At 40.7% G+C, this 26,069-nt stretch overlaps 1 protein-coding gene across 2 annotated transcripts in view; it reads left to right on the top strand.

Annotated features, from left to right (window-relative positions):
* Window positions 1-26,069, top strand: part of hacd1 (3-hydroxyacyl-CoA dehydratase 1) — a 57,996-nt gene that overhangs the window by 7,070 nt on the left and 24,857 nt on the right. The window contains exons 2-6 of one of the 2 annotated variants that reach the window (XM_072252034.1): window positions 15,212-15,329; window positions 15,426-15,444; window positions 15,530-15,618; window positions 16,030-16,077; window positions 16,952-17,073. In XM_072252034.1, coding sequence (XP_072108135.1) covers window positions 15,212-15,329; window positions 15,426-15,444; window positions 15,530-15,618; window positions 16,030-16,077; window positions 16,952-17,073 — 396 coding nt within the window. The remainder of the gene's footprint in view (window positions 1-15,211; window positions 15,330-15,425; window positions 15,445-15,529; window positions 15,619-16,029; window positions 16,078-16,951; window positions 17,074-26,069) is intronic. The other variant, XM_072252035.1, reaches the window with a different exon arrangement.

Below are 26,069 nucleotides of genomic sequence, written 5' to 3'. Positions count from 1 at the left end.
AAATGTTGCTGCTGTAATGAAATAATTTCCCTCGGGATCAATAAAGTACTTATTTTTCTTATTATTGTTATTATTGTATGCAAAGATCATTGCTAAATATGCAGCAACTTTTCCCACACTTCTTGAAATACCTGGGTTATATCCTATATGGCATTGTCAATTTATCTATCCTACTGTTTTTCAAAGCTTCCAGAACATTCATAAGCATATTAGCCTGTGGTACGCTGGCCATACTGTTATGTATGGTAACTCCAGAAAAGAATCAAAAGAAAAACACAAGAGCCGGAATGGTGTCTGCTTAGTTTCTTTGCTTTTTTATGTAACAGTTGTTACTGCAATTTGTGAAAAAATACAAACAAAAGTACTGTACAATATGGAGAGACTACATTCCTAAAAAAACACTGATAAATGATATTCAGTCTGAAATGTTAATTCAATGTCTCTTTCCACAAATGCTACCTGACCTACTACATGTTTCCACCCTGGTGTCTTTTCATTTTTGGATTTTCAGCATTTGTCAGTTTTGATTTTTCAAATTTAAAGATTCAAAGTATATTTACTATCGAAGTATGTATGCTTGAAATCCCTCTTCCCTCATACAACCATGAAACAAAGAAAACCATGGAAATCATTCAAGGAGAAACATCATACCCCAACATGCAAAAAAAAACAGCTCACTCACTCAAATGTTAAAAACAAGAGTGAAAAACACAGAATATAAAACACCAGACCACAAGGTCATCAAAAGAGTCCAGGCGTATTCAGTTCAACCCAACCCAGCGGTGCGTTTTCATTACTTGCAAGCTGCAGAGCCAGATGGGCAAAATAGCAACAGAAAATAAAGCAGAAACATCATAATGTGAAATACAGAATCCGGTGCATTAGGGTGTTGATAAAACTTTTGGGGGGAGGGAGGGAGGGAGGGAGGGAGGGAGAGAGAGAGAGAGAGAGAGAGAGACAGACTCTCTGTTCATATGCAGGCTGTTCCTCTGGGAGCAGCAGGGGAGAGGAGAGAGAGAGAGACCACCACATGCATACACCTTCCTCCGGGAGCATCAAGCAAGAGGGTAAGGTGCGCTGATCACCCATGAGTACTCGACACTGAACACCAGCCGACATTCCACTCTCATCAATATTCCCCCTAAATTGTGTGCGTGTGCATGCACACATCTTTTGCTACCAGCACATAAAGGAATTTAAACTGCACTCAAAAGGTTGTCACCCTCTACCTCGTTGGCATGTTAAGTATATTTCATGATCGTAGACGATCACATTTCCTTTTCTACTTTTTGATGCAGACGGTGTTGATAATGAGGAGTTTGCGATAATTTGTCTGAAGGTTTTACAGCTGCCCTATTTATACTACGACATATTCCAAAGAAGCAAGGAGTACAAAAGAAAAGTTAGTTCATTTAAAGCGGAATAGCTTAATGAAACAGTAGAAACCACTACACCGAAAGCTCATGAGGTCAGGAACATGCAGCTACAAGAAATATTTTTGTACAGTACAAAAATTGGTGTTACCTGTGTGTATTGTCGTGGTTCAAAAATTGCTGGAGAATTTGCAAGTGGGAAGAAGTGGAGTAATATTTGGAAATTTGATGTTTTAAAGTGTTATTTAGCAAGCAAATCACATATGGACAGTGTGTTAAAGCTCTGGCAATAAAATCCTTAATTACCCGCTATAGGCCTACTATGTATATTTTGTGAGAGTGAAAGTGATCAAACCAAGAGGAGATCAGATATCTTGTAGACAGTGTTTTGCTTGCTTTTGAAATAAATTCCTCTATATATAAAATTCAGTGTGCACATTTTTTACAGGACAAAAAATTGCACAGCACAAGAATTTTGCGCACACTGGTCATTACAAATTAGAGAGAACATTGGCTCGCATCCTTGTTGATTTCAAATTTCTTCAATGCTTTAATGATTGATATCAGAGAGAAATGGAATTGATCCTGTCTCCAGGTTTTGTGCCCTCCAGGATGCTGCACACTTCTCTCGGAACCTCAACGAACTCCTTTGGAGACAGCCAAGTGTCAGGTTGCTCTTTCGTCCAGAAACCACACCAGCAAAATGTAGATCACAGGCTCCAACGGTAGTAGAACCACATTTGAAAGAAAAAGAAGTGAAAGAAGTAGTTTTGTGAACCATCTGGAGGATGTCTCCCCTTGGTCGCGTTGTTGGCTAGCGCCATCTTCTTCCAATGTAGAGCTATTAAACACTTATCCATTTTACCCACTAAATATCTCAAGCTCTTAAATAGAATTACTAATTAAGGTCATAACACTTGCTGATTTCACAATCTCAGCATAGCCCAAAACCCATTCCATCCAGTGAATTTCCTTTGAATTGAAGTAACTGGTGTAATTTAAGAAAACACATTTGTATACTGCTTTTTTCAACAAGGAGCAATATCATGATCTCTTCTAATACTACTGTCATACAGAAAAATAGTGGCCAAGTCCTTGAGGGTACCTTCAAGATGGGCCCGGTGGATCTTGTGGCCTTATTTTGTATAGTGGCTAAACAATGGCACCAGCAACTCTGTATTGTGCTCTTCGTATTGTGCTGGGGTGTAGGTATTTGTACTGTACCCTGCAGTTTGGATCAGGAACCCATAAATTAATTTAGAGCTACATGTCATGTCTGAGTCATGAATCCCATTCTGGGGGTAACTTTGTGCCATGAGCACACGTCAGTCTAAATTCAGATTGCTTACAACCCATAAAACTAAAAAAAAGAGACTCCTTTGGTTTTAAATGCAAGTATCTAAGAGTATGAGAATATATTGACTGGTATGGAAACACCAATGCTCTTGAACAGAGAATCCTACAAAATAAAATGGATATGGCCCAGTCCATCATGGGTAAAGTCCTCCCATGATTGAGGACATGTACATGAAATGCTGTCACAGGAAAGCAACATTCATCATCAGGACCTCCACCACCCAGGCCATGCTCTCTTCTCATTGCTGCTATCAGAAAGAAGGTACAGGAGCCTCAGGACTCACCCACCAGGTTCAGGTACAGTTATTACCCCTACATCATCAAGCTCCTGAACCAAAAACGATAACTTTTTGATACTTACCCCATCATTAAAATGTTCCCACAACCAAAGGATGCACTTTCCAGAACTCTTCATCTCATTTCCTTGATATTTATTGCTTATTGGTTATAATTTTTTTGTATTTTCACAGTTTGTTGTCTTCGGCACTCTGGTTGAACACCCAAGTTGGGTCGTCTTTCATTGATTCTGTTATGGTTATTGTTCTATAGATTTATTGAGAATAGCAATGAGAAAATAAATATCAGAGTTGTATATGACATGTATGCACTTTGCTAATAAACTTACTTTGAACTTTAACTTTATTATTGGGTGTCAAGGTAGTGTGGTGGTTAGCGTGTTGCTCGTACATGTCTGGGCTCTCTGGAGTTTGGGAGTTCAATTTTGGGACCGTTCTGCAAGGAGTCTCTGTACGTCCTCCCCATAGAATGTGTGATATTTTGCTGCATACTCCGGTTTCCTCCCACAGTCTCAAGACCTCCCTGGTAGTCTAATTGTTCATTGTAGATTGTCCCGTGAATGGAGTAGGTTTAATCGGCATTGTTGGGTTGCTGGGAGAGCATGGCTCAAAGATCTGAAGGGAGCCTACTCTGTACTGTATTGCTAAATAAACAAATAAATAAAACACCAGTGCCTAAACCCATTTTATTTTTTTATTCAAATGTGGACAACGTCAGTATTAGAATTGATTCTATTTCTTCAAACCTACCCTGAGTAGAACAAATGAGAAATTGTTTCTAAACCTATAATAATCATGTATTGGTCTCCAATTTCACTCACAGCTTACCACTGTGATTCCATGCAAATGCAAGGGATGCCAGAAATGTTTAGCCATGGTTGAGATACCAACACACACAAAAAAAAAATGCTGGAGAAACTCAACAGGTCAGGCAGCATCTGCAGAATCTCTTGTGTTTGTGGACAACAGCCAACATTTTTTCTTTTTCTAAAAAAAACGCGAGAGAAAGCAAGCAGGAAATCATAGAATAGTGAGACGCATCAGTGGTAAAGAAGTGATTTGAAGAGATTTTTAGGGAGAGGATTTACTCATACTTGAAAAAAGCATTTTCTTATCAAGGATAATCAGTCTAGATTTGTGCAGTGATGGTCCTGCCACACAAATCTGATCTAGTTTTTTTTTGAGGAAGTGATGAAGACGAATGGTTGTAGGGCAAAGGATGTTGTCTGCAAGAACTTCAATAAAACATCTGACAAGGTCCTTGCGGCCTGTTCATCCAGAGGATTAAACACATGGGATCCACAGTGAGTTGTTAGATGTGTTCAGAATCGGTTTGGCCAGTGGAAACAGGGTAAAAAGTGCTTTTCTGACTGGAGGTCTAACTGTAAGCAGTGGTCTTCCACTTGGATTATGTGTATTAATCACTGGGGTGAAAGAATAGGTGGTTCGATTATTGGGTATATAGGCAACATCAATATTGGATGAGTTGTAGATGGCATAATGGAAGGTTGCAAAAGGCTACTGCAGAATACACAGGAAACAGCAGGAAATTTTGGCAGAGAAATGGCAAAATGGAGTTTAATCCCGACAGATGTCAGCTATTGTAGTTTAGGAGGACAAATATAAGGGGAAAGTATACAGTAAGTGGCAAGACCATATAGAGGAATCTTGGGGAACAAGTCCATAGAGTGGCAACATAGATAGATAGGGTGGTAAGGAAGTCATATGGACTGAAGGTGTTTTATTTGTATGCATGCAGTATAAGGATAAGTTAAATTATCTTGAAGCACAACTATTGCTATGGAGAAGGTGCTTGGGAAGTTGAAAAGTCTGAACCAGATGTACTTGCATCCCTGTGTTCTGAAAGAGGCAGCTGAAGAGATTGTGGAGGCATTCATAATAATATTTCAAGAATCATTAAACTGGACTGGAAAATTGGAGATGTCACTCCAATCTTTGAGAAAGTAGGGAGGCAGATAAAAGGAAATTATAGGATATTTAGACTGAGAGGGATAATAAATCGGCCATGATGGAATGGCAGAGCAGGCTCGATTGGCTGAATAGCCTAATTATACTCCTATGTCTTCTGGTATTATATGGCCTGCTTGTCTTTATCAGTCAGGGTATTAATTATAGAAGTTCCATCTTCTGATCAGCTCTGGATCTGATTATTATTTATTTTTGTTGATATTGTAACACACAACTATTTTTAATATTTGTGTTCTTACTTTAAAATTCCTCCATGTTTTTTGCTCTTATGACTTCAACCCACTTGCATTTCAAATTTCCTTTTTCACCCGATTTACATGATTCAAATAATGTTAAGCCTGATTTCATTCATTTGTATTAAAACTCACAAATGTCTTTCCTTGTTAAGAATCTCCCTGATATTAATGACATCTATGGTTCGCTCAAATTTTGCTTCAGTGAAGTACTTTAAGATATTATAATGAATGCAAGTTTCCAACCAACAGCTTTGATTATTCCTTCAATATTTTTCAGTGGTATAATTCTAGGATGCTTGGTGTATTCATTCTGTCATAACTTTTTATTATAATGCAAAGAGAGCGAGAGAGAGAGCAACAAAGACTTAAAATATTAATCTGTGTGAAGCTATCTTATTTTCTTCCCCTCCTGATATCTTCTGCTGGTAGGTCAGCACTGCAACAACACACAATGGATAAACATGACAAAATGCACAACTCATTATCTTAAACCAATTCAGTTTGTATCATTGGTGACAAAAGAAGTAATACACATTTAAGTAGGAATTCTTATCAAACGTCTGATCCTTTTCATCAATACAGTTGCAAGCAATAGATAGCAAAAAATGTTGTATAAAGATACAGCAGGATCTGGATCAGATGAGAAATGAGGCGCAGTAGCAGCAGATAAAATTTAATCCATACAAGCATGAAATAATGAATTCTGTTAGGATACATAGAGTAACTTGCTAGGACCTTACAGTGTTGAATTAGAGCAGAGGTTCTCAACCTTAGGTCCACTGACCCCTTGCTTAATGGTATTGGTCTATGCCATAAAAAAGGTTGGGAATCCCTGATTTAGAGAGACATTTGGTGTGCAGGTTCATAGCTTCTTGAAAAGTTCAGAACAAATAGATAAGGTAGTGAAAAAGGCATTTGGTCTGCTTCTCCTCGTAGGCCTAGACACTGACTAAAAAGCATTGGGATATCATACTGCAGTTGTATAAAACATTGGTTAGCTTTTACTTGGTATACTATACACCTCTCATCGCTGCACGAAAGGAAGGATATGGTAGCAACTGAGATAGTGCAGGAGAGATGTTCGTCCAAGGGTCTCAGCCTGAAACATCGACTGTACCTCTTCCTATAGATGCTGCCTGACCTGCTGCGTTCACCAGCAATTTTTATGTATTGCAGTTGGTATGGCCAGTTTCTCTGCTGTATGCTTCTATGATTTATAAGGAGAAATAAGAACAGTAAGATGGTAATACAAGACCAAATGTAAAATCTATTTGAAGAATGGACAGTCAAAAAGCACTTTGACTGATAAGTTGTTTCATCAAACTAATGAAATATTTTTCTTGTTTATGGCATTTGGACGTGAGGCCTTTGTTTTAAAACTATGAAATGGAAAACAAAGTTAACCTACAACACTATGTGAATATCACACAAAAATTGATTGTTTTTGACATTGCATGCAACATGTACTAAACCAGGTTGCCACTGGGTGTTTGTGGTCTTCTGCTGCTGTAGCCTATCCACTTCAAGGTTCCACGTATGTGTCGTGCTTTCAGTGATACTCTTCTACACACCACTGTTGTAATATATGGTTATTTGAGTTACTGTTGTTCTTCCTCTTAGCTTGAATTAGTCTGGCCATTCTCCTCTGATCTCTCTCAATGACAAGACATTTTAGTCCAGAGAACTGCTGCTTACTTGATGTTTTTTGTTTTGTATTCCATTCCCTTTAAATTCTAGAGACTCTTTTGTGTGAAAATCCCAGCAGGTCATAGTTTCTGAGATGCTCAAACCATCGCACCTGGCACAACAGCAACCACCACATATGGTTACAATTTCAGAAAAAACATACAGTTGGAAAGAAAAAAAGTAATACAGCCCTAGTCGCTGAGTGTAGATGGTCCTGGTTAGCTTATTCATCCACTGAATGAACAGCAGAGGGCAGCACTGATGGGCGGGTCCAGCCTCCAACCTGACACGAATTCCAGTGCAGCCAAAAGAGGCCCATGCTCTCTCCCCTGGGCGACCGCATTTGAGGCAACCCCATGGCCGAGGGATAGTCCTTGCCACAAATGAGGCAGTGCAACGCCCCCCCACCCCCCGCTGTCGGCCTTCCCATGCCAATGAATCAGTGAACTGGACTTCCAATTTTCTACGTTACCAAGGTCCAGCAGGGTCTTGCAATCACAATAAATACATCTAAGGCAATCACTCACTCAGTTTTTGGTTTGTATACTGTCTCCACACAATGGGGCACAGCAAGTCCAGGCGACAACACAATAGCAACAATAAGTCCAACTCCGTCACTCTCAAGCAACTTGCTGATGAAATAGTTCTGCTGTACCTCTTGTTCTTGGCATCCAGCAGTGACTTGCAACCATAAAAATTCTTGCAAGATGAATAAATACACCTTTGGTTGGACCCAGAGTGGTCACTGCACCTTACTCTTACCAAATCTCTCCACAAATATTACTCTTAACTCCCCAAACCACTCCTCAATTATATTCCAAATCTTTTCTGTTAATTTCTTATCAATATCTGTTATTGAACTTCTATCCCTTCACATTAGAATGTAATTAAGTTCCCTTCTGAGATGCCTCAGTTTCCATTAAATGACATGTACCCTCCACCCTTCCTCCCCCCCCCGACCCCACCCCAGCCAGAAACTCCAACTCACTTGTAATTTTCTTTGTTTCTTTGTTTTGGTGTTTACACAGTAATGTAAATATTCCAGTGAATCTGTTCAGTGTAAACAGAATGCAGATATCTCAACCTCTTCCCCACTATAACCTTAAATGTAGGGATTGGGGCCTTAGTGTGTCTGGTGTGTCTACAAAACCAAACCAAGAATTGTCAGATCTCTTCTATAATTAATGAATAATAGAAAGTGAAGGATGTTCCATCAAATGTACACTGAAATGCATAAGAGCTCTGCTGATCTTGATATTTGGAAATGTATGACATTCATCCAAAATATCCCAGCTTTGAACAAATATGCTTGTTTGTTGAGTTTTTCACAGTGCCTGAGGTTGGGTCGCAAACATTTTGTCACCAGTCAAGGTGACATTAAGAGTGCACAATTGAGTGTTGATTCTGCCGAGTGCTCGCAATTATTTTGGTCTGACTGGTTGTTCCGATTGGTTGGCTGTCGCATTGGCCGCTGGTCTCCACTGGGCCCCAGTTGGCTTCAGGTAAAATTGATGATTGTTAGAGGAAAATCTTTGCGCAAGACTTTGTATGATGCAGAATTAAATTTAATGTATGAAATTAATACACCGTGTGTGTGTGTAATGTCAATTTGGAAATTTCAGTGGAAGAAATACTGTCAGATGAGATAATATTAAGCATTCTGAGCGATTTTGTAGAATTCTAAATCTGATGGAAACATGATCAGTTGCAAGGAAAGATATGATGCCTAAAATATCAGTTACTGTAAGTCAAATCACATTTTACATGTTCTGTGCAGTCCGTATACTAAACTTCATATGTGGCAACAGCAATCTGCTGGCGGAACTTAATGGGTTGAGCAGCATCTATTTGTGCTTCACTTTTGATCACTTGCACGCTTGTGTCTCTACTAAACCTTAAATAACGAAATAGTCAGATCAAGCAGGATTGAATAGCTGGGCCAAGATACATTGAGGAAGGAAAGGCACATAACAGGATGAAAAATGTCGAATGGATTGATGTAGGTAGGGAGATGTAAGGAATGAATGAGGATTACAAATAGTGGGTGGAAACACTAATGTTTTCCTACACAATAGGAAGTGAAGTTGTGGTGGAAGCAGGGAGATGTAGAATTAGATTGCTTTCTTGCTCATGACCATTCATAAATGTAGGATTTGCAAATTCCTTTCTTCTACTGCCGCCGGTAGACAAAATGAGGATATGACAATCTCTTTTTGGGTCCAAAGCTTATCTTATTCTAATTGTTGCAGTAAGAGATTCTACCCTTTCATCAAAATAACCTTTCATTAAATCACTTACAGGCATTATATTGAGCTATACTTTCACTCCTCAGCATCATGTCAGCCCAGGCTGCTAGAGTGCTATTCTTATCTTCGGTACATGGGAATGGAGGAGCAGAGATGAGGGAAGGTACTATAGAGACACTGGAATCAATGCTGTGTTCTAACAGATGTTGAGTTGGAACCTACAGTTCCTAGTTGGAGAACAGGCAAATTGACCAGATGACACTGTTGCACAGATTTTTACCAGGCTATGTTCTTGAAGTATTGGGTGTCAGTGCCTTCCTAAAATATACTCTGCTATTTTATGGCATTATGTTTGTACTTTCTTCTCTCAAAGGACCGCCAAGGTAGAATGACTAGTGACAGTCCTAAGCAATTGGGTGAAATTGTATTGTGGCACTGTTTGGAGGCAGGTGCAATGAAGCATATCAACCAAGGTGGAGAAAGTTGATATAAGAGCAGACACGATAAAATCTGCAGATGCTGGAAATACAAGCAACATACACAAAAAATGCTGGTGAAAGCAGCAGGCCAGGCAGCATCTATAAGAAGAGGAACAGTCGACGTTTCGGGCCGGGACCCTTCGTCAGGACCAGCTGAAAGAAGAGATAGTAAGAGATTTGAAAGTGGGAGGGGGAGATCTGAAATGATAGGAGAAGACAGGAGGGGGAGGGATGGAGCTAAGAGCTGGAAAGTCGATTGGCAAAAGGGATACCAGGCTGGAGAAAGGAGGGGATCATGGGACAGGAAGCCTGGGGAGAAAGAAAAGGGGGAGGAGAGCCCAGAGGGTGGAGAGCAGGCAAGGAATTATAGTGCGAAGAACAGAGGGAGAAAAAGAGAGAGAGATGAAAATAAAGGGGGAATATATATATATATATATATATATATATATAATAAATAAATAAGGGATGGGGTGTGAAGGGGAGGAGGGGCATTATGGAAGTTACAGGTCAATGTTCATGCCATCAGGTTGGAGGCTACCCAGACAGAATATAAGGTGTTGTTCCTCCAACCTGAATGTGGCTTCACTTTGATGGTAGAGGAGGCCATGGATAGACATTTCAGAATGGGAATGGGACGTGGAATTAAAATGTGTGGCCACTGGGAGATCCTGCTTTCTCTGGCGGGCAGAGTGTAGGTGTTCAGCGAAATGGTCTCCCAGCCTGCGTTGAGTCTTGCCAATATATAGAAGGCCGCATCAGGAGCACCGGACGCAGTATATCACCCCAGCTGACTCACAGGTGCAGTGTCGCCTCACCTGGAAGGACTATCTGGGGCCATGAATGGTGGTGAGGGAGGAAGTGTAAGGGCATGTGTAGCACTTGTTCCGCTTACAAGGATAAGTGCCAGGAGGGAGATCGGTGGGGAAGGATGGGGGGGGACGAATGGATAAGGGAGTCGCGTAGGGAGCGATCCCTACAGAAAGCAGAAAGGGGGGGAGGGAAAGATATGCTTACTAGTGGGATCCCGTTGGAGGTGGTGGAAGTTACAGAGAATTATATGTTGGACCCAAAGGCTGGTGGGGTGGTAGGTGAGGACAAGGGGAACCCTATCCCTTGTGGGGTGGCGGGAGGATGGGGTGAGAGCAGATGTGCGTGAAATTGGAGAGATGCGTTTAAGAGCAGAGTTGATGGTGGAGGAAGGGAAGCTTCTTTCTTTAAAAAAAGAAGACGTCTCCTTCATCCTGGAATGAAAAGCCTCATCCTGAGAGCAGATGCAGCAGAGGTGGACGAATTGCGAGAAGGGGATGGCACTTTTGCAAGAGACAGGGTGTGAAGAGGAATAGTCTAGGTGGCTGTGAGAGTCTGTAGGCTTGTAGTTGACAGCAGTAGATAAGCTGTTTCCGGAGATGGGGACAGAAAGATCCAGAAAGAGGAGGGCGGTATTGGAAATGGACCAGGTAAACTTGAGGGCAGGGTGAAAGTTGGAGGCAAAGTTAATGAAGTCAACGAGCTCAGCATGCATGCAGGAAGTAGCGCCAATACAGTCATCAATGTAGTGAAGGAAAAGTGGGGGACAATACCAGTATAGGCTTGGAACGTAGATTGTTCCACAAAGCCAACGAAAAGGCAGGCATAGCTGGGACCCATACGGGTGCCCATGACTACACCTTTAGTTTGGAGGAAGTGGGAGGAGCCAAAGGAGAAATTGGTAAGAGTAAGGACTAATTCCGCTAGACGGAGGAGAGTAGTGGTAGAGGGGAGCTGGTTAGGTCAGGAATCCAAAAAGAAGTGGAGAGCTTTGAGACCTTCCTGGTGGGGGATGGAGGTATATAGGGACTGGACATCCATGGTGAAAGTGAAGTGGTGGGGGGCCAGGGAACTTAAAATCATCGAAAAGATTCAGATGCAGCATTCCTGTACGCATGCTGAGCTCGTTGACTTCATTAACTTTGCCTCCAACTTTCACTCTGCCCTCAACTTCACCTGGCCCATTTCCAACACCGCCCTCCCCTTTCTGTATCTTTCTGTCTCTATCTTTGGAGACAGCTTATCTACTGATGTCTACTATAAGCCTACGGACTCTCACAGCTACCTGGACTATTCCTCTTCCCACCCTATCTCTTGCAAAAATGCAATCCCCTTCTTGCATTTCCTCTGTCTCCGCCACAACTGCTCTCAGCATGAGGCTTTTCATTCCAGGACGAAGGAGGTGTCCTCCTTTTTTAAAGAAAGGGGCTTCCCTTCCTCCACTGTCAACTCTGATCTCAAGCGCTTCTCCCCCATTTCACGCACATCTCCTCTCACTCCATCCTCCCGCCACCACACTAGCAATAGGGTTCCCCTTGTCGTAACCTACCACCCCACCAGCCTCCGGGTCCAGCAGATAATTCTCCGTAACTTCCACCACCTCCAACGGGATCCCACCACCAAGCACCTTTCGTTCCCCCTTTTTTCTGCTTTCTGCAGGGATCGCTCCCTTCGCGACTCCTTGTCCATTCGTCCCCCCCCCCCCCATCCCTCCCCACCGATCTCCCTCCTGGCACTTATCCTTGTAAGCGAAACGAGTGCTACACATGCCCTTACACTTCCTCACCACCATTTGGGGCCCCAGACAGTCCTTCCAGGTGAGGCAACAGATCACCTGTGAGTCGGCTGGGGTGATATACTGCGTCCGGTGCTCCCGATGCGGACTTCTATATATTGGTGAGTCCCAACGCAGGCTGGGAAACCGTTTTGCTGAACATCTACGCTCTGTCCGCCAGAGAAAGCAGGATCTCCCAGTGGCCACACATTTTAATTCCACGTCCCATTCCAATTCTGATATGTCTATCCACGGCCTCCTCTACTGTAAAGATGAAGCCACACTCGGTTTGGAGGAATAACACCTTATATTCCGTCTGGGTAGCCTCCAACCTGATGGCATGAATATTGACCTGTAACTTCCATTAATGCCCCTCCTCCCCCTCACACCCCATCCCTTATTTATTTATTTTATATATTTTTTTATTTTTCCCCCCTTTCTTTTCCTGTCTCTCTTGTTTCTCCCCCTGTCCCTCTCACTATAATTCTTTGCCTGCTCTCCACCCTCCAGGCTCCACTCCCCCCTTTTCTTTCTCCCCAGGCTTCCCGTCCCATGATCCTCTCCCTTCTCCAGCCTGGTATCCCTTTTGCCAATCAACTGTCCAGCTCTTGGCTCCATCCCTCCCCCTCCTGTCTTCTCCTATCATTTTGGATCTCCCCTCCCCCTCCCACTTCCAAATCTCTTACTGTCTCTTCTTTCAGTTAGTCCTGACGAAGGGTCTTGGCCCGAAACTTCGACTGTACCTCTTCCTAGAGATGCTGCCTGGCCTGCTGCGTTCACCAGCATTTTTTGTGTGGGTTGCTTGATATAAGGGCATTGTGCAAGAGGAAAGTTAGTTTTGGACAATGTATGGGGAAGGATTGCAAATTTATAGTGTTAAAACACTGGTGTTTCTCCAGAACATTAGTATTTCAATGTGAGCAGTAGGGTTATGTTCCACGTAGAAGAAAAGGATGTTATTAAAATCCTTTGTCTTCTCTTGGATACGGTATTATTATAAAGGTGCCTTCTCTTCATCAACTCAGTATGTTTTTCCAGACAGCAGTGTTGTAAATCTTCCTTTACCATTCCATATGTATCTGAATAGGATTAGCAGCTTCTGTGGACATTCAGTGTCAGATGGTGCTGGTGAAGCCCAGCGATAATTTGCTGGCAGCAAACAAAACTACTAACTACTTTATTAATCACATTTTTTCTTGGAAATGATCACTGCAATCAATAGCCTTTAACATTACTTTTGCAGTTGTACGACCTGACATTTTTGTGGTGTGAACGGAAGTCTCGATGGTGCAGCGTGGTTACGGTGTGGCGGGTACAAGCCAAATCTGGGCGGCGGTGCCCAGGCCTGAGAGCTGGAAAAGGGCCAATGTTTGACCATTGCTGGATTGGACTTGGAGGCTTATGAGGTGAGGCAGAGTTGAGGCAGTGGGGTCCGGGTCCGGGCCTGGGCCCATCAACAAGAAATGGCCTGAGGCTTGGCCAATTTAAGTACCGGGCCAGATTGAAAAGATGAGGGAGTCGTGGCTAGAGGCGAGGGATGGACCGGCCTTCAGCTTGCCACTCTGTGAGGTTTATTCATTTCTGCACTGAAGTGAGGCTGTGACCTCTAACTAATGAGCTCTTGGATTGGCTGCGTTGATGATTGTCTTCGTGGCTGTGGACTCACTTTCGTGAACTTCAGTTCTGAAGGTTATTTGCTTACGTTCATTGTTGGACAGTTATTTCCTGCACATTGGGTTTTGACTGTTTTCTTATTTGAAGGGTTCTCTTGTGTTTTTTTGCTTTATGGCTGCCTGTAAGAAGCCGAATCTCAAGGTTATAATGAATGTACTTTGAAATTTTATTTAACCACATTTGTGCTTATTTCTGTGTTGCAAATATTGATGTGGTTTCAGTTGGATTCTTCTTAGGCTTCAGCTATGAGCAGCAGGAGAAGGTTAGACCGAACCATGGCCTAAGACAATTACGTCTTCAGAAAGCACAGCACAGCAGAACTCCAGTAACCTGCCATATGACCAGTTGGAAATCCTGACGATTCGGCATATGAGTGACTAGATGATCATAATTTCCACTCACCCTGGCTCCATCCTTTGTATCACTGATTGCATTTCCAGTGTCAGTGCTCTCCTTCCCCTCAGTGGGGTTTAGCTTCCACACCTTCCCTTCCAGTTATTGCGCATGCTCCCTTTTCACTTTGCTCGTTCCTGTGCTTCCTTTAAACTTGTTCAGTACTGTCGGCTCTCCTTGTTTTAGCTTGGCTGTATCACTGGAATACTGTTGTGTCACAATCTATCTTTTTCAAGTGAATTAAAGCTTATTGGAGTTTTACATGAGGTCTGAAAAATCCAGAGTCCAAGCAAGTGGTTTTATGGAATTTTAACTATGAGATTTGTGGTGGCGTATTGAAAATTGAGTTGTAGATTTTGAAATGCTCTGGCTTAGTCTGCTGCCAGTTTAAGGTATGATGATGTGTATTATCACAATTTTCTATTGAAATGAGAAGTACTTGTTACATATTACTTATTGTGAGTATATAATCTCTTTTTCTTTTTAAAGTGTATTTCAAAGAGATGATTTTGAAACAATTACATCAATCACTGTCAACTGAAGCAATAAGAAACCTTGTGATTTATTAGAGTTCAGCAGTAATAGGTCATTGGTAAATTAACAATTGACCTAAGAGCTTTTCCACTCCTATTAATACGAATCATTACTTCTTGCTTCCACCCCAAATATAAATATAGTTGCCAACATGCTGTGTGCTTTTATGATTACTGCTTTTATTTGGAGACCTTTTCTGAAACTTAGGATGCCATAATAGATTGTGTTTGCAATGTGATATTACATTCTCAGTACAGTATAATTCCTCTCCTATCAGCTATTAGTTTCAGAAAAGGAGAACAGTGTTATTCTTTTCAAAATTCTAACATGCTGCTTTTTTTTATATATTAATGTCATTCTCTCGCAAGGTGGCTGGTACTGGCTGTGGCCATGATACGTTTTTCTTACCAAAAAAGAACGCACAAGGGATTGTACAGGAATATACAAAAGACACTCAAGTTCTTCCAGACTATTGCATTGCTAGAGGTAAAGCTCATTGTTGCTGTTTGCTGCTAGCTGTTGCAGTACCCATTTTATCTGTTTGCACTAAGTTTACTTTTTGTTTCTTTTGCTACTCCTCAGATTGTGCACTGTGGAATAGGTAAGTAACTTGTAGATTTGATATTGTATTTAATATGGAACTTTGTTATAATTAAATTTATAGTTACTTTTCATTTTGTTTCTAGGTATAGTACGAACTTCAGTGCTCGTTACTGGGGTCCAAGTCCTGTCCAGGATTTTCATGGTGTGGCTTGTTGTTCACAGTATAAGACCTGTAAGTTTAACTTGTTAAGCACTGAATTACCTCTTAGTCTTGCCCCTGTTACTTGTGGTTCTGCTGTTCAGTGGAAGAAAAGGAAGCAGATGTGAATTACTGCTTTAGAAACAGGCATGTTCCACTTCTGTTCCTTACTGTTGGTATAACACTACCTCCGTAGGCAAGAGCCATATTTTATTAATCTTAGTTTCAAAGCAATCTTGTTGTGGTTTACAGAATCGTAGGATAGGTGGAGAAAATGTAGCTCATCAAGTTCATGTTGGGTTTTTGCAAGGGAAATCCATTCAGTTTCTCCACCATTTCTTAAGACCGCCTTTCTTATCATATGGAGCACTGAAATGAACACTAATCCGAATAATCTTTCATAAATATTCATTGTGATTTCCTTGCCCCTATGCTTATTTGTAGGCTAGGATCTTATGGGCTTTTGGGGAAGAAGTACTTTATCCTGAAGAGGTAAATTTTTATCCTTCTCGAATTTTGTATCATTTTCACTTCCAAGTTTTGTATCATTCAGTTACTAAATGCTGCAGTTAAGAAACTGCAACTGTCAGATTGGGAAAGAGATATAGAATCCCTCTGTGAACCATCTGTCTGCGACCTTCTGCACCGTTATAATGAGACTCAAAATAAGCTCGAGGAGCAACAGTTCATCCTCCACCTAGGCACATTGCACTCTTCTGGACTCTATCAAATTCTACAACTTTAAGTAACTTACTTTCTCTACCAATATTAGAATAGGCCATTTCTGTTCGTATCCTCTCCATTAGCTCAGCTTGTCCTTCTCGGATGGTCACTAGTTCTGCATTTTGTAAAATTTTGCTTTCCTTTATCTGTATTCATTTCACTGTAATTACCACCATTAACCTATGGACCACAACTTAAGCTCACATCAACCCTGGCCTCGCCCTATCCCAAATATTCCCTTTCTCCTCCTTGTTCTTGATCTCATTTTGCAGTTTAAAACTACTGTTTGTTTTCTCTTTCCAGTTTTAATAGATCTTCAACCTAAATCATAAACTCTGTTTCTCCTTCCACAGATGCTTCCTTACTGAGCATTTCTGACATTTGCTAAACTTAAATCTTTTTGATTGAATTAAATAAATATAAATGCGGGGACATTCAGCATATGAAGTGAAATGTTACAACATCAGCACATTCAATATAGTATGCTGAAATTATGATCATGGTGGCATATGCTTTGCAAATGATTTAATTTGTGTACTGATGTTTCTTTTAAACTGTACTTTTCTCAATATAGAAATAAATCCTTTTTCGTTTACATGATTTCTAGCTGAACTTGTATTTTTTTTCATATAAAAATCTGCAGATACAGAATGAAGAGAGTGTCGTTCTTTTCCTGGTCACTTGGGCAGTGACAGAGATTACCCGATATTCTTATTACACATTCAATCTGCTCAACCATTTGCCTTACTTCATTAAATGGGCCAGGTGGGAGAAAGTGATGATGTATGCAATGCTTTGTGATGTGTGTGAAGTAAAGGTTTGCATGTGTTATGCTGGATGCTGCAGTTACTAATGGAGCCCTAGCTGTTGTGAAGTAAAAGGAAATAGCTACTTTATGTGAGAGTCATAAATTGAGTTGAAATTGCTTAACCTGCACCTGTTTGCTTTCAAATGGAATTTTAGATTCTTTTTGACATTTCATCAGGGATGCTTACAAAATAGCTTTCTGCTAAAATGGCTTTATTATAATTGAGTGATACAGAGGTGAGATAGCTACACAATTGTAATATCCCTCATGTATTGCTGTGAGTCCTTTGAATTTCTTTTTGCTGAAATGGTTTATTTAGAATTACTCGAAAAAAGGGTCAATTTGTGTGAATAGCTGGCTCAAATCTGTAAGAAAATTATAGCTGTCAACCTCCATTTATTAATTGTAAGAACAGCAAATTACTTAACAGCTATCTTGCTTTACTCTTTTATATTAATAAATGCAATCCTTTCACACCTTATGCCTGGATTGTGAATTGTAAGCAAAGTTTTCCTTGGAACCAGAAATATTTTGTTCAGGCAAACAGGTTTTTTTTGTAAGAGTATTACATAGATTATTTTCAAACCATTCTATTGATCTGAGAATTGGCATAATATTATTCTTTCTCTTACTACCCTGAAATGAATGAAGATGGTTTAAGTTGGACTAAAGATAAAATGTCACAGTTGTAAAAATCCATCTTTTAAATTTTAGGCTTAAAAAAGGATATACTGGAATTGCTCATAATAAGATGAGTAGTATGCTAATTATAATAGGAGCATTGTGAAATGAAATGCATGTATGAATTACTCTAAAGATCATATTTGCATATAACACCAATAAAATAGGTTAAAACTTTATACAGTTACAATATAGCTATAAAAGGACTAAACTTTTGGTATACAGAATTGTGTTGTTGGTGCATGTTCATAAAGAGAAACAGATGATTCAAATATAGGGTATTTCTCAACCAAAAAAGAAAAGGTGCCGCATATACTCAGGCCAGAGCTGTGGAGAGTGGAAAAACTGTCAACATTTCAGGTCAGTGATCTTTCATAAGAATGAGGAAAAATAGAACATAGTAATCTACAGCACATTACAGGCCCTTTGGCCTACAATGTGGTGCCGACCATATAACCTACTCTACAAACTGCCAAGAATAAAATGAAGAAGATAAGTGTGTTCTGAGTTGTAGGTGTATGATAGAGGGAGACCAGACTTCTCTAAGTAACAATTACTTCAGATACCACCAGGGAGGAAAAAAGAGAAAATGGGTGGAGCTGTTGGGTGCAGAGTAAAGCCCTTGACAGAAATTTTAAATAAAAGAGAATAATAATGAGATTGCAGCTCCACATGTAACCTCACTATTATTATATTTTATGTAAAAATTCCATCAACTGCTTTGCTCTGCATTTCAAGGTCATCTCGCATTGTGCTACACCTCAACAAGTATACATCAACCCCTTCATCCGAGGAATCAAACTGGTGTACCTTCCTTGAACAACCTCCATTAAGAAATTGTGTGCTTTTGATGGTTGTGTAGGGTAGGTACACAAACTTGATTTCTGGAATAAAGGGGTTAATAGAGCAGGTTAAGACTATGCTCGTTGAGGTACAGCACAATGAGAAATGAGCTTGAAATGTATGACTCTGAGGAGATTGACAACTTCAAGACAGAGGAGATTCCATTTTCTTGAGTTATCTAGAGCTCAAAAAGTTTTGAATTAAGGGGTCACCCATTTTAGAGCAGAGGAGGATTTTCTTCATTGTTGCTCTTCTCCACATGCTAATATGCTAGGGCATTTTGCGATAAGGAATTAGTTAATGTTGGATCTATTAAAGAGGAAAAATGTAGGGAAGTCTCCAGGACCTGATAGGCTCTACACCCATTTATTGAGAGAACCAATAGCTGAAATTGCTGGGGCTTTGACCATGATCTTTGTGTCCTCTCTAGTCATAGCTAAGGTGCCAGGGGTTCTTTTGTCATTCAAGAAAGGACATGGGGATAATCTTGGAAACTATAGACAGTTGAGTCTCACATCAGTGCCAAGGAAGCTCTTAGAGATGTGCTATGAGGAGAAGTTAGATGAGCTTGAGTTGTTTTCTCTGGAGCAGTCAGGGCTGAGCGGAGATCTGAGCAGAGAGCAGAAAGATTATGAAAGGAATTGATAGAGTAGACAGCTGGCATCTGTTTTCCCCAGGGTTGAAATGTTAAATACCACATTTATGGTGCAAAAGGGTTGTGGGTAACTATTTTACACAGAAACAAGAGATTCCGCAGGTGCTAAAAATCTTGAGCAACACAAAAATTCTGGAGGAACTCAATAAGTCAGGCACCATCTGTGGAGGGAACTAAGCAGTTGATGTTTTGGGCTGAGATGCTGTCTGAAGGAAGGGTCTCAGTCTGAGCCATCAACAGTTTATTCCCCTCCATCGATGCTGTCTGACTTGTTGAGATCCTCCAACATTTTGTTTGTTTTACGTAAAGGATGATAGGTGTTTCGAATGTGCTAAGTTTGGTAGTGGAGGCAAATACACTAGAGGCACTTAAAAGTCTCTTAGATTGGCACATGGATGTGCAGAGAATGAAGTGACATGGATAATACTTAAAGTACTGACATCCTATGTCTTGACTTGAGAGGAATGGGGCAGAAGCTGGAACATTAAAATAGGGGCTCCCCTTCTCACTTAACACTCAGAGGCCTTCACATCCAGCAAATTGTTCTCCTCAACTTCTACCATCTCTAACAGGATTTCAGCATCAGTCACAACCACCCCCTTCCGCTTTCTGCAGAGATCACTCTCTCCATTGCTCCCTTGTCCACTTATCCCTCTCCACTGATCACCCTCCTGGAACTCAACCTTGCAACCATGCCTAGTGCTACAACAGCCCCTACACCACCTCCCTTGCCACCATTCAGGGTCCTATAGAGACGAGGCAGTGCTTCATGTGAGTCTCCTCTATATTGGTCATACACTATGTAGATTGAGACATCGTTCTGTCCACTTCAACAGCCAGGATATTCCAATAGCCACCTATTTCAATTCCACTTCTCATTCGCACATGGCATATATCCATCCATGGCCTCTCTATTGCCACAATAAGGCCAGATGCAGGATGAAGGAGCAACAGCTTGTAGTCCGTTTTGGTTGTCTCCAACCTTATGGTCTTATCATTGATTTCTCCAGTAACCACCCTCTGTTTCCTTTGCTTTTCCTCCCTCCCCGAATCTCTCAACTTTGCTGTTCTTTGTTCCGGTGGTCCTCTTGTGCCTTCTGTTCTCCTCTGCCCTCACTAGATGCCCATCACCTTCCACTGATTCCTCACCTTCTTCCTCTTTATTGCATTGTTAACTGCCCTCTCCTATCAGATTCTTCTGTAAGCGCTTTACTCTTCCTCCTCCCACATCCTACCTTCTCACATCATTCCATCTTATCCCTCCTCTCCCACCCACCTACCTTCCCCTCTTCACTTTGATCCCCCACCTTTTTCATTCTGACCCCTTCCTTTCCAGTCCTCATGAAGGGTCTTGACCTGAATCATTGTTCATTTCCCTCCATAGGTGCTGCCTGACTTGCTGAGTTCCTCCAGCATTTTAAGTGTGTTGCTCCAGATATTTCCACATCGGCAGAATCTCATGCATCTCTGGAAAGACAATGTCTCGGCAGAAGGGATTAGTTTAGCATTTGAACATAGACATAGAAAATTAAAGGTCTTTCAGCCCATAATGTTGTGCTGACCTTTTAATTACTGGTTTAATTAGATCAGCACAACACTATGGGCCAAAATGCCTGTGCCTGTTACTGTACTGTTTTATGTTCATGCATCTTTGGAATGCTTTTCTACAGAGAGAGCTTGGGGGGGGGGGGGGGGTGGCTATATCAATGAATGTAGTCAGATGTTTGAACTACAAATAAATTGACAGATGCAGAATGAAGAAGGTGGTGTTGATACTAAAATTGGATCAGTCATGATCTTGTTAATGCCACAGCAGACTCAAAGAGTTGATTGGTCTACTCCTGTTACCTTGTTTAATCTTACCGTCTCACTGCCATCAACAAAAGTAGTTGTTACCCAGACAAATTTTGTCCACACCCTGCGACAGATATCCCCTCTGTTTTCTCCAACTCTCCAGCTCTCAGCAATCTAAACACACTTGTACTCTCTCTTTTTTAGATCTAATGAAGGGTGATTGACCTAAAAAGTTAACTCATTCTCTCTACACAAATGCGCCTGACCTGTTGAATATATTTTGGAGTTTCTGTTCATAATTTAGATTTCATGTCCTACAGGGAGAAAAAAGGTATGAAACTGGAAAATATCAGATGGAAAGACCCACTACTGTTGAATGGAAGACTTAACTGCAAAAAGCTTGTCTTTGTTCATTGTAGTAGGCTTCCAAAGAAAGTTTACTACATCATTATGCTATTTTGAGCCCAATTTTGAACTTTACTATTAAACTTAATTCTGGTGTTATGAATTAAGTAGACTTACAACTGTCAATACATTAAATACATATTTAAACACCAGTAACTATAGATTCCATTTTCAGTGCGATCAGCAATCTGGGTGGGCGTTGAGTTTCAGCCAGACTTCCAAAGATATATTTAGGTTTAATGTGACTCTTCTTTACAAAGGCAAATCTAATGAGAATAAATTCAGCCTTTTAATGTGTTCATCTTCTTCCAAGTAAACTGTATATCTAATAGAAATTACTTTGCAATTCTTCTCAGATCATTGGAGTAGAATAAAAATGTTACTGTGAATCTCTATTAGAAATCATTTCTGTCCCTCGTTTCCTAGTAGGTAATGTATTTCCTGTGCTATGTTTCAATATAAAAGTCATAAGTGATATTTTTTGTATTGCAGTCACTCTAATCTATTGCAGTTAGCAGATTAATATATAGTGAATTTTAGCTGCTGTTATGATCATTCTCAGCTGGGCTGCTAGGCCAAAGCTCTACAGTATCGCATCTAGTTATAGAATTAAATCTTAGTCTTGAAGTGCCTAGTCAGAGAGGAAAAACTGGAACATAATAAAACATGAGCAGAATTGGCCATGCAAAATTTTAAGCGTGCATCTTTGAGGTGGATATCAAAATTCAGTTCTTAACAATCTGGTTATATGACCTGTTCTGATCTCTGTATTTCATTAGGACCATTGAGCAGGCTTTCATTTTTGCTGAACTAGATTTAATGTTGACTAGCTAAGGTTTTTTATTATCTTGGCTTGCAGTAAAGTCACTCATTTTGCTGATGGCGTCCATTACTACATTTGAAACCTAGCATTGGTAATATTTGCTCTGTAACAAAGATGTCCTCAATAATGTTACCCCATTTAGTTACAGGATGCAACTGACAGTTTGATCACTAATTGTGAATTAGAAAAAAAACAGGAAAATCTTGCAATGAAGATAAGCAGTGGAAATGTTGCAGATGGGAATATAGTATGAATGGGATTTGATTAATTGGGTATTGAATGGCAAGGTTGTGCAGCAGTGAATGTTCTGCTTAGCTTAGAAACTTGGGTGTGGCCCTGACCTCCGGTACTGTCTGGAACTTGTATGTTCTCATTGTGACCAGACTAGTTTGCCCTGGATGCTTCAGTTTTCCTGTCCCATCCCAATGATGTACTGGTTGTTAGGGTTAAGTGGCTACTGTAATTTACTGATGATGTTTATGGTGACTGGAGAATAGGAAGAGGAGTTGATGATAAATATATTATTGATTGCCCTATAATTTTCTTGTATAAAGGGAATGCTCAGAACTGAGACATCTTATGGTCTCCTCTTTGAGTCAAATGGCATTGTCCTTTGAAAATAAGAAAATGACTGAAAATGCTGGAACATTTTAACTGGTCTGAAGTGAGGATAGGTAGAGAGTGGGAATACAGCAAAGGAAACAAGGGAACTGGGCAGCACAAAGGCACAGCTAGTAGAGGTGTTGCCTCACAGTGGCTAGGAACCTAGATTCTATGCCGACATTGTGCAAACTCCAAAAGGCAGCACCCATTCTATCACCACTTCAAAATAACAGTAGCCAAATCAGAATGTGCTGGAAACTTGGCATAATATTACTAAAAGTACTGAAGAAAAATAACACAGATAGAACTGATAAAGTTAAACTGAAAGGCTCAAAATGACAATTAACATTAACTATTTATGGAGCTGAACAGACAAATAATAAACTTGCAAGAAATGCATGATAAACAGTTCTCTGCATGGAAAGAATGTTTATGGCTGGAATAATGTGATGAGAAAGTTAACTGAAATATGCATTTGGTATATTTCCATGGGAAAAATGTGTGAATGAGCTTGCATTAGGAATGAATGAGTAGTTTTCAGAAACATTATTTATTGAAATGGGGGAGTAGTAGAAGGAGAGGGATGGGAAGATTTTACGTTGTTGCAATATTGAAGGATAATTCTGCAGACGTAGTAAGAAAAACAAGAGTTGTGACAAGAATTGGAAAATGTTAATAAACTAGGTAATAGTTGGTCTTCATCTAAACTGGAAGTCCCATTACAATGATAAAGAAATTATTGACGAATCTAAGTAATATTTGCTGTCTATGGCTAGGAATGGTATCACCTGTAGAGCACTTCAGGAGCTATAGATGCAAAGTCCTTATATGCAAGCTTATGTCAAGTCAAGTTTATTGTCATTTAACTGCATACATGTATACAACCGAATGAGACAACATTTCTCCGAACCAGGGTGCAAAGCACAGTAGTACACAGAACACACAATAGCTTGGGGAAGTAAGAATTAAATCTACACCTGGATTACGCATAGTTAAACAAAGTAAAATGTATAAATTAAATATTGTAGGGCACAGTACAAATTATCCAGTGACACTTCAGATGCAATGCGCAGGGAGTTCAGAAGCTCAGAAGCCCAAGGGAAGAAACTGCTTCCCATCCTGTCCATTCTTGTCTTTGTGTAGCTTGTCAAGATGCTTTCAATCATACTACGGTAAAACTCAGTTAAGATAAGGGGGGAGGAGCTTCACTTGCCTCAATCTTCTCAGGAAGTGGGTGCATTGCTGTGCCTCCTTTTTCAGGGAAGTGATATTGAGGGACCAGGTGAGGCCATCTGTGATGTGAACTCACAATGCACTTAACTCTGTCCATGGAGTAGCCATGTATACGTAGAGGAGGATTGTTCCTTCCTAAAGTCCACAAAGTTCCTTGTTCATCTCCATTTTGAGACTTAGGTTGTTGTTCTCACACTAGTCAGTCCGCTATCTCTCTGTACTCCGAATCCTCATCATTGTTGATGAGGTCATCCACTGTTGAGTCACCTGCAAACTTGATCACACAGTTTGAGCTGAATCCTGTGACACAGTGGTGCATCAGCAGTGTGAACAGCTGGTTGAGCACATGGCCCCGGGGAGTGCCAGTGCTCAGTGTGAGAGGATAAGGGACATTGCTGCCCACATGGACTGACTGTGGTCTTTCTGTTGTGAAGTTCAGGATCCAGTTACAAAGGGGGGCATTGAGACACAGTGAGGTCAGTTTTGCCAACAGTTTATGATGTTGTTAAACACCAAACTAAAGTCTATAAATAGCAACCTGGCATCTGAGATCCCACTTTCCAGGTGGGACAGGCTAATTTTAAATCAAATATATTGCACCAAAAATCACCTTCGCTAAATGGTAGCCACCATCGTAGCTTAGGGGTTAGCATGATGCTATAACAGCTCCGGCATTCTGGAGTTCAATCCCAGTGCCGTTCTGTAAGGACTGTACATCCTCCCCTTGGAATGCACAGGATTTCCCTGGGTGCTCTGTTTTTCTCCCGCAGTACAGAGACCTACCGGGTAGGTTGACTGGTGCCTATAAATTGTCGTGTGATTAGGTTAGGATTAATCAGACTGTGGTGTTGCTGGGACAGCGTGACTCCAAGGGCTGGACGGGCCCACTCTGCACTGTATTGCTAGATAATTAAACCAAAGCCACTTGTACCTGCATGATCTTGTATAAATTACACCATTCATGGTCACTGTTTTCAAGGATGTAGAGCGGTAGAATAATAAAAAAAAAGTATAGCACAGAAACAGGCTTTTCATCCCATCTAGTCCATGCTGAACAACTTAAACAGCCTAGACCCATCGACCTGCACCCGGACCATAGTCCTCATACCCCCCTCCCATCTATGTACCTATCCAAACTTCTCTTAAATGTTGAAATCAAGCTTGCATGCAACACTTGATCTGGCAGCTTGTTATCCCCTGAATGAAGAGGTTTTCCCCTTATGTTCGCCTTAAACATTTCACCTTTCACCCTTAAACCATGATCTCTAGTTGTAGTCCCTCCCAGCCTCTGGAAAATGTTTGCTTCCACTTAGCCTATCTATACCCCTCATAATTTTATATACCTCTATCAAATATCCTCTCAATCTTCTATGTATCAAAATATAAAGTCCTATCCTATTCAGTCTTATATCTCAGGTGTTTCACCCTGTCCCAATCGGTGGCTGATGTTTGAAAACAACTCCTCTAATCTCCTTCTGTAAACTTGCCGCTGTCACTTATATACCCTTTGGCTCTTCTGTTTAGAGATGACAAAATTATTCACTGTTTTACTACTTTTTTAAAAAAATAAATAAAGAAGTGTAGGTATAAGTGTAGGCATGCAAGAAATGTTATTGTTTTTTGTCTCACGTGCTTTCAAGCATGCATGACGAGAAGGGTATACGGATACTTGCAAGAGTTACCATAGATATGGCAAAAGAGGGAAAACAACAGCATTTTCCATGAAAAAAGACATTGTTGTCTATACTTGATTAAGATAAAGTAAAGAAAAAGACATCAAAGTAAGAGGTAGAATTCAAGAGCCAAAGGGGATTTGAGGCTAAGCAATAGTTAGCACAGAGTTTGAAAGGGCACTTGTGCACATTGGCAGAACGGTTGCAAATCAGTGTTATCCAAAACAAAGTAAAGCTGTTTAG

The sequence above is a fragment of the Mobula birostris genome, chromosome 3 (assembly GCF_030028105.1).
Source record: "Mobula birostris isolate sMobBir1 chromosome 3, sMobBir1.hap1, whole genome shotgun sequence".
In the NCBI taxonomy this organism is placed as follows: domain Eukaryota; kingdom Metazoa; phylum Chordata; class Chondrichthyes; order Myliobatiformes; family Myliobatidae; genus Mobula; species Mobula birostris.
Note: the sequence above shows the minus strand (reverse complement) of the source record. Positions and strands in the feature narration are given on the sequence as shown.